The 9,395-nt window shown below is 47.7% G+C and overlaps 1 protein-coding gene across 2 annotated transcripts in view; it reads right to left on the bottom strand.

Annotated features, from left to right (window-relative positions):
• Positions 1-2,909: 2,909 nt before the first annotated feature.
• LOC118089417 (DEP domain-containing mTOR-interacting protein) overlaps positions 2,910-9,395 on the bottom strand; it is a 29,832-nt gene continuing 23,346 nt past the window's right edge. For both annotated transcript variants that reach the window (XM_060277523.1, XM_060277522.1), the window contains 3 exons: positions 7,532-7,602; positions 4,587-4,691; positions 2,910-3,235 (listed from right to left, as the gene is read on the bottom strand). In XM_060277523.1, the coding sequence (XP_060133506.1) occupies positions 3,110-3,235; positions 4,587-4,691; positions 7,532-7,602 (302 nt within the window). In that variant the 3' untranslated portion in view covers positions 2,910-3,109. The remainder of the gene's footprint in view (positions 3,236-4,586; positions 4,692-7,531; positions 7,603-9,395) is intronic.

The raw sequence follows: 9,395 nt of genomic DNA, 5'->3' as shown, positions 1-9,395 counted from the left end.
ATCTGCTGAGGGTTGGAGGACCCTCTGGACAGGGGCGGAGGAAGGTGGGGGCAGACTGCCCTGGGTGTCTTTGCTGAGGGGGGGTGACATTTGGCAGTTGCGGGCGGGCGGTGCACCGAATGGCCACCATCGGCAGCTCGCTCTGCTCCTGTGAGCAGCTTGCTCCGCCCCTGGCTGCAGAGTGTGCATGCCACTCTGTGCACCCAAGCGGCTATTCCGCGCCTGGGAGGGTACCCTCCGCACCCCACCCCCCTCGGGAGCACAGGCTCCTCTGCTGCCTCTGGAGCATATTTTGAAGGTGTGACAGGGGACGGAGGGGCAGGACTCTGCAAGCTTAGCATTGGGTACAACCCAAAGTTGTGAGGTATAGACACACATAGTCAGTTTGGGCCAGGCTGATGTTTCCTTTCTTAAGTTTAAATGACAGCCACAAAAACAGGACAGATAAGCCGTGTGTGTGTGTGCATGCACACATGTGCATATGAGAGAGCTGTGTGTTGCTCACCCTCATCGATGTCACAGTCGCGACAGAAGTGGTATGCTTGACATCCACAACCACATTCCAGACAGTGCTGATATGGTTGTATATACCGCAAAACACCCGGGAAAGAAAGCACATTTCGCCAATGACAAAATATTGTGAATCGAGTACAGTTGTACCTTGGAAGTCAAACGGAATCCGTTCTGGAAGTCCGTTCGACTTCCAAAATGTTCAGAAACCAAAGCACGGCTTCTGATTGGCTGCAGGAAGCTCCTACAGCCAATCGGAAGCCCCGCCGGGCGTTTGGCTTCCAAAAGAACGTTCAAAAACTGGAACACTCACTTCCAGGTTTTGATCGTTTGGGAGCCAATTTGTTCGGGAGCCAAGGCGTTTGAGATCCAAGGTACGACTGTACCGAGAATATTTCTTGCAAACTGTGAACAAATGTAAAAAAAAAAACATCTGTAGGTAAAAAGTCAAAAGACCCCTGGGTGGTTAAGTCCAGTCAAAGGCAACTATGGGGTGCAGCGCTCAGCTCACTTTTAGGCCGAGGGAGCCGGCGTTTGTCCACAGCTTACCTTCCAAGTCCCGGACTGTAGAATCCAGGACCGGCAGCCGTGTGACACCGGAAGTTGCGTCGACGTAACTTCCGGTGTTGCTTTGCCCTTCTATGGGCACCAAAAATGGCCGCCACCGGCTTCGAAAGTCGCTTGTATGCATGTCAGGAAGTGCGTCGACGCAACTTCCAGTGTCGCTCCGCCCATCTATGGGCACCAAAAATGGTCGCCGCCGACACCGGAAGTCGCGTCTATGCACTTCCGGACATGCGTAGATGTGACTTTTGAAGCTGGCGGCGGCCATTTTTGGTGCCCATAGAAGGGCAAATCGGAAAGAAAAAAATGGCCGCCGGCAGGAGAAAATAACAGAAAAAAATGGGAGACAAAGTGATACGGGGGACCACCGGGAAAAGGGAAGTAAAAACCGGGGTTTCCCGGGGAAAACGGGGTACTTGGCAGCTATGGTCCACAGACAGCTTTCCGGGTCATGTGGCCAGCATGACTAAACTGCTACTGGCGCAACGGAACACTGTGACGAGTGCCAGAGCGCACAGAAGCGCTGTTTACCTTCCCGCCGCAGCAGTACCTATTTATCTTCTTGCACTGGTGTGCTTTCGAGCTGCTAGGTTGGCAGGAGCTGGGACAGAGCAATGGAAGCTCATTCCATTGTGTGGATTCAAACTGCCAACCTTCTGATTGGCAAGACCAAGCAGCACAGTGGTTTAGACCACACACCCCAACACACAACAAATGAGTAAGACCTCTGGTGTTTTTTGTGCAGAAGAAGAAGAGGGGGGGTACCACTATCAAGTGTGCAGACAGAGCACCCTAGAATTCATGTTTTTTTGGAAGGCCGAAGAAGCCACTGTCAGCTTTATATGTAGAGAAAAGGCAGGGGGACATGCCTGCACATCAGCAGTACTGTAAAAATGTTTCCGAGGCAGGCAGCATGGATGTTGTTAGGAAAACATTCTTAAAGAAACAGATAAAAGTTCCTGGAAGCTTTAAAGAGGGTTCCAGAATTTTCTTTAGTGTTTAGGAGTGACACTCTAGGCTTGATTGATGTCAGCTGGGGGTGCAAATAAAGGGAGGAAGAAGCAGGCTGCAATTCACACGCTGACAACAAGGTTAGAAATAAGACAATGTGTGCTGCTGTGTTTTGCTGCGTCAGGATTGTTAATTACTGGACTGATATTATACCGTGCTGGAGAGATAAAGAAAGAATGCTGACCTTTAAAGCCCTCAATGGCTTTAGCCCTGTATACCTGAAGGAGCGTCTCCACCCCAATCGTTCTGCCTGGACACTGAGGTCCAGCTCCGAGGGCCTTCTGGCGGTTCCCTCCCTGCGAGAAGCGAAGTTACAGGGTTACAGGGAACCAGGCAGAGGGCCTTCTCGGTAGTGACGCTGATCCTGTGGAACGCCCTCCCCCCCAACATGTGTCAAGGAAATAAACAACTATATGACTTTTAGAAGACATCTGAAGGCAGCCCTGTACAGGGAAATGTTTAATGTTTGACCGCTTTTTAAAATTATTATTAAAATTCTATTGGGAGCCGCTCAGAGTGGCTGGGGAAACCCAGCCAGATGATCAGGGTATAAATAAATTATTATTATTATTATTATTATTATTATTATTATTATTATTATTATCTGTTCTAGTGAGCAAATTGCTCTTTTCTCTAAGATAGGCAGAGGCACTGTGAGAAACAGGAGGATGCTGCTGAGCTTTGGCAACATTCGTATGGCGTTAAGAAGCGGTTTGGATGAGCTTTTGGGTATTACTCTGTTAAAAAAGGATCCCGACTCTCCTTTTCTCCATGTGAATAGACTCCTCAGGTTTTCAAAACCCAGTTCTTCAAAAAAAAAACACAAAAAACTGCCTTGGCATCTTAAGATATGCTCCACCTCCTTATTAGTCAGTTGGCATAAGAGGAAACGTTGAACCCCTTCTGGGTTTAGAGGATTCACTTAGATCGATCGTCTTATCTGCAGCTCGTGAAATAGGATTGGTGGCCTCAGGCAAGGAGTTGAGGGTTTGTGGAAAAGGAAGTCAACATATGGCCTTTTCACTCATTCAGTGGCTTCCATAATCTCCAGCACAAGAGTTCGAGGTCCGGTCATGATGAGGCTGCTAATGGTCTGATAGTCCAGATGTAAGACATACATCCCGTTCACAGAATAGACAAACTGGCAGACCTAAAGGGAGGCGAAAGGAGAAGTTACACTACATTTTTCTTAAAAGTGAATTTTTAGGGGATCTCAATCAGGTGGAACACCTGTGGGAGTGTCCAGAGCTGTGAAAAGCCAGGTGGGTATGGTGGTAATAAAATAATAATAATAATAATAATAATAATAATAATAATAATAATAATAATATCACAAAAAGCAGGGAGATTTCATACTTATCCGGAGAAGCCACCAAACTCTGTCAGAAGTGAAATCAGAAGTCTTGCGCATGCAAAATCTTATACACATACCTAACCTGACAGAAGCAGTCTTTTGAGAAGCTCCTTAGTTCCAAAAAGACCACACAAAGTTTGCATTTGTCTAAGCCTCTCCCTCCCTTCTCCAAAAAAAAAGCCTCGAAGCAGCAAAGCCATCAGCTCCCCTCATTCCAAAGGAGCTGATCCTTAAGGAGCAGCTCAAAACCCATATATTTTTGGTTCAGTGCTCTCAGGTGGCACTCATCGCCTTTCGTGCTCGAGTAGACAGAGAGGATTTGCTTGTCGAATTCGGTCAGCTACTTTCCCCACAATCAGCCGACAACTCATCCATCAGCTTCCAGGTGCTGCAATGAGGCTCCTTCCCCCCCAGCTTTGCACAACAGCCAAACCATCTCAAATACAGGCAGCTTTTAGTCCCCATTCTGACTAGTGCTGGTCCAAAAGTTCTCAGAATAACTTTCAGCCAAAAGAATGGGAGGTTGTGGGGTTGGTGGCTGCATGCCTCTGAAGACTGGCTTCTGGGGAGCACGCTGTGGCATTCAGCTCCTGCTGAGGGGCTTCCTATAGAGTCACAGAATTGTAGAGTTGGAAGGGACCCTGAGAATCATCTCATCCAACCCCCTACGATGCAGGAATATGCATCTGTCTCATATGGGGACCATAGCTGCCAAGTCTCCCGCTGAAAAATGTGGTATCAGCAGCGGCGCGGCACTGGAAGTAGCTTCTACACATGTCTGGACATGCGTAGAAGCAACTTCCAGTGCCGCTCTGCCCGATTTCCGGTGCCCAGGCATGGGCGGACATGCGTAGAAGCGACTTCCAGTGCCGCGCTACCCATGTCTGGGCACCGGAAATCGGGCAGCGCCAGCACCCAAAATGGAGCCTCTTCCAGGTAGGAAATCCGGGGATTTCCAGGATTTTTTTTCCATTCGGGAGTACAGTGGGAAACGGATTAAAATCCGGGGGGTTTCCCATGAAAAACGGGAGACTTGGCAGCTATGATGGGGATCAAACCTGCAACCTTGGTGTTACAGCATCACACTCTAAAACTGAGCTACCCAGGCTGATGTATAGGGACCTGCTTGACTAGATAAAACTGGTACCTTCATGCCAGCAGCTGCAGCCGGTCCTCCTGGATCCACAGCCTGGATGTGGCATGGCTGACCTCCACGGACCACAAATCCCCAGCCAACTGCATCGCCCACTATCTGCAAAGAAAGAGGAACGGCATTTGCAATTGTTCTTTCTTTCTTTCTTTCTTTCTTTCTTTCTTTCTTTCTTTCTTTCTTTCTTTCTTTCTTTCTTTCTTTCTTTCTTTCTTTCTTTCTTTCTTTTTACACCCCAGTGTTGCAAAAATGCTCAGCCTTGGGCAAAAGCAAAGGTGACATTCTTCTTTCTTTTCTTTTTACAACTCCGCCATTCGGCAGTTTGTTGGGGGAGAAACACAAATGAAAGCAGCAGGTCCAGAGCTATGCACCGAGTTGGTTACGTTTAAATTAAAGTTGTATGTACAATGGATTCAAACAAGTGAACAGAAATGGTCGATTGCATTAAAAATAAAAGATGGGCAAGACTGCCTGGTTCTTGCTCTTGAGTGAACACAGAGACCAAGCTAGTCATTTTAGTCTGATGTGGCAGAACTCAACGTCCCGTTAAACTGCTTTCTGAATTCCTCTGACTTTGCGCACGTGTCCAAGGACGGAAGCTCAAATTAGAAGCGTATTGGAGGGGAGGGGGGAGGAGAGAAATGCCATCTCTCAAAGGGCTTCGCCTGATTGAAACAAGCAAATGAAAAAGCAGCAACAAAGAGGTGGTACAGGAAAGAGAGGAAACTAACCATGAAAACAACAAAAAGATGTACCCAGAAGACTCGGGGAGTTGAAGGACAGGGCAAGTTCAGAAGGGGAGAAATGGCATGCTAGGAAGAGAATAGGATGTCCTTCCTAGCCAGTTTGAAAATTAAAAAAAATCAAACACCACATTCTGATGGCTCAGTGATAGAGCACACGTTTTGCCTGTAAAAGGTCCTGGGTCGAAACTCTGGCATCTAAAGATGAGGGAGCAGAGGTGATGGGAAAGACCCTGGAGATCTGCTACCGAGCAGATCATTACACAAACTTGGGCCCAGTGTATATGGCAGCTTCACATGACCTTTCCACTCTCCATCTCGCCCCCTTTGCAGAGTGACGCAAGGAAACTCTGATGCCACTTAATCCAATTAACGCAGCTGCAAGGAGTCAAAACAGTAGTTTCTTTCTGCAGCGGCAGATGCGCCACCCCACCCCCACCCCCTGCATCATATCCCCAAAACCGCACACTCTCTTCCTACATCAGACTCCTTGCTTTAAAAACAGAGCGGTCAGCTGCTGTACTTCAACAACCAAACCCAGAAATGCACATTAAGTAGGGCTGCCATACATCTGGAATTTCCAGGACAAGGCTGGGATTCGTATGTCAAAAATGGCATCTGGGCGGAATTTTTGAAAAGTGGCTAAATGTCCAGGGAAACCCGGGCATATGGCAGCCCAAATGAGAAGTGTTGTGGGGTTTGGGGGCAGGCTATTTTCCTTAAAAAATAGGTTAAAATCTTCATTTTTCTTTGGAGATTTTGCAACAACTTTGCCCCCAAAAGCTCAACCACTATTGTGGCCAGATCATCACTTTTTGAAATATGGCAACCCTAACAAAAATGGGGAAACGATAAAACAATGGAAGTTATAAGAACAACTTGGCCACAATAAGGAAATGTTGCCCATGGTTTGACTATTTTCCACCTACCCATTTCGACTCTCTGGCACCCTATCTGCATAACCTAGCCATTCTAAAATATAGACGCTCTTTTATGCTCACAAGATTGAATGTATTGCCCTCAGCTGTACTTGAGGGATGATTCCAACAGATTCCACACGAAAAATGTTTATGTCTCTGTGGAGATGGCAGTACCGAATCGGTGGCGCATGCCCTTCTGGCTTGCACTCTTTATAAAGACTTGAGGAATGAGGTTATTGTTGAAGATTCATTCCCAGTGTCTGCAGTCATGGGATTGTTGTTTATCACATGATGGTGTATGTTTTTCATTCCACAGAGTGGGAAGTGACGGAGACAGGGTGTTTGTTACTGTTACTGTGTTCTGTGAAGTGGGGCTGTTGTCCTTTGTCCTTTCTCTTTGCTGCCTGATGCTAGAGAAAGAGGGAGCCATGTTGCAGTGCTCCGTGTGTGTTTATACGTAAATAAAGTAGATTAGCCAAAATGCTCTGTTGCTGAGGTCTGTTCGCACTGCAAACAGTGCAAACTGCAAGCACTCTGCAGATCCATGAGTGTGCTGATGTTTCTTGGCATCAGTCACTATGATGTTCGGGCAGAAGAAAGGTTTTGAAGCTCCCGAACGATCGACCAGGAGGGAGGGAACATGCCAGTTGGGCATGTGTCTTTACCAAGGTCCTACTCATGTGTAGGACGCTCCTGTAACACCCCTCTTTTATTGTCCATTCCAGGTCGCCCAGCCACTGCCAGTGTCCTTTCTCTTGGCAGATCACGATGAGCAGGTAACAGCAAAGGTTGCAAGCTGGGGCAATTAGAATAAGACCCACTATTTGACTATTGATTCAAAACCCTAAGATGTATTTTATATAATTGACTTTTTATTTTTATTTTTTGTATATCATATTGTTGTTTTATTGCCATGGGCGATGGCTGATGCAAATAAAGATTCATTCATTCATTCATTCATTCATTCATTCATTCATTCATTCATGGAAGTTATAATCAAAGCCCAGGGGCAAATTAGATGTGTGACCTTTCTACACACAGAGACACACACACTCCAGTTACTCCAGAGAAGCCCCATTGGTTCCAACTCGAACACACCAGGGTTGCTTTGTTGCATCATTTAAGGGTGCTTCGCCTTGGGACTTGCACTATTTCGTGGGAGGGATGCTAACATATTGTGCAACTTTAGGCTTGCCCAGTTAAAGGGCTCTGTACTGTAACAAGGAGGATTTAGCAATAATCCCAGTGTAACATTCTGATGACCAGGTAACAAGCTTACCGTCAGTGTTTTCTTGATGTACGGTGCCCCAGGGGTCAGAAGCTCCTCGTTGGTGACAGGCCTCTTTAATACTTGCATGGAGGGGAGGAAAAGAAAAGAAAAGTGACAGGTCTCACCTAAAGGTCAATTGTTCGAAAGAAAAAGAGTAACATAGCAAAGTGAATGGGGAAGTGAACCAGGAATGTTAACCAGATAGGACAGAGTTTTTTGTTTTTTTCCTGTGTGCAGGTGGTTCGCAGTGGGGGGGGTGGACACCCACACAGAGAAATGCACAACTGAGTCAAACTCAAAAACAATTCGTGGAAGTACAAACAGATCTCAGCAAGGACCATCTTCAGCCTCTCTAATGTTTTGCTTTGAAAAATCAAATGCAATGCAAAATGCTCTTGGAAGAGGAACAAAGGTGTGGCGCTTGCGGGCTTGTCTCTGCTCACTAACTGGTCAGTGTGGTGGGCTTGGCATGATAGAGAGGGCTCTCTTGTCACGTGGAGGAGCAGATAAGGAAAAACAACAAAATGGAAAAAGGGATAGGTGTGTGGGTGTTTGCTAGGGTTGCCATACATCCGGGAAAACCTGGACATGTCCTCTTTTAGGGGGCCAGCATGCCAATCCGGGCAGATTTTTACATTTTAAAGGCAATGTCTGGGTTTTTGGGGGTCCGTTGTTCTTGTTGGGTTGTTTTTTTCAGCAGCGGCAACCCTGCATGCATCTTTCCCCCGCTTGGGCTGGCAGCAGCTCTGGCTGTCTTCCTTTTTGTTGCTCAAGATATGGCAACCCTAGGTTGCACATTTAAGACCCCCCCCCCCCATCCGAAGAATCTTTGCTTGGAATTGAACCCTCAAATTCTTAGGATTATGTGCAATATTCTACAGTTAGGCTCTGTGGCATCACAATGACCAGGGCCGTCTTTAGCATATGCAGCACCGAGGTGCAAAGATCTGCACAGTGCCCCCCCCCCCAATTTAGTCCTGCTACCCAGACAGCTCCAAAGGAGAAGCAGTGAGGAGGAAGGAGCCCACGGGCTGAGGGATCGGACCAGGCGACGAGTAGCAGTCAAGGCAATCCCCAAATGTGCCTCGAGGGCAGGTTGCATTTGCATTTGCTGTTGTTGTTATTGTTGATGATTTCTTCACCCTCCTACTTATTTGCCTTTTTTTCCTTTGCTCGCCTGCCGGTGGGGGGTTGTGTGGAGCAGGCACCCCCAAACTGCGGCCCTCCAGATGTTTTGGCCTACAACTCCCATGACCCCTAGCTAACAGGACCAGTGGTCAGGGATGATGGGAACTTACCTTCCAAGTCCCGGACTACAGAATCCGGGACCGGCAGCCGTGTGACACCGGAAGTTGCGTCGACGTAACTTCCGGTGTCGTTTTGCCCTTCTATGGGCACCAAAAATGGCTGTCACCGGCTTCAAAAGTCACTTCTACGCATGTCAGGAAGTGCGTCGATGCAACTTCCGGTGTTGCTCTGCCCATCTATGGGCACCAATAGATTTTGCCATTTTTGGTGCCCATAGAAGGGCAAATCAGAGGGGAAAAATGGCCGCCGGCAGGAGAAAATAACGGAGAAAAACGGGAGACGAAGTGATACGGGGGACCACCAGGAAAAGGTAAGTAAAAATGGGGGTTTCCCGGGAAAACGGGGTACTTGGCAGCTATGGATGGGAATTGTAGTCCAAAACATCTGGAGGGCCGAAGTTTGGAGATGCCTGGTGTGGAGCATCAGCAGCCCACTGACACACACTGTGTCAGTGTAGTTCAGCCAGTGCCTCGCACACAGCAGCAGGGGGAGCTCGAGCTGGGAGGGAGCAGCCCACCAGCTAGCTAGCAAGTTAGCAAGCAAGCAGGAGGAGGAGGAGGAGGAG

The sequence above is a fragment of the Zootoca vivipara genome, chromosome 7 (assembly GCF_963506605.1).
Source record: "Zootoca vivipara chromosome 7, rZooViv1.1, whole genome shotgun sequence".
Lineage (NCBI taxonomy): Eukaryota > Metazoa > Chordata > Lepidosauria > Squamata > Lacertidae > Zootoca > Zootoca vivipara.
The sequence above is the reverse complement of the archived record's forward strand: the minus strand, read 5'-3'. Positions and strand labels throughout refer to the sequence as shown.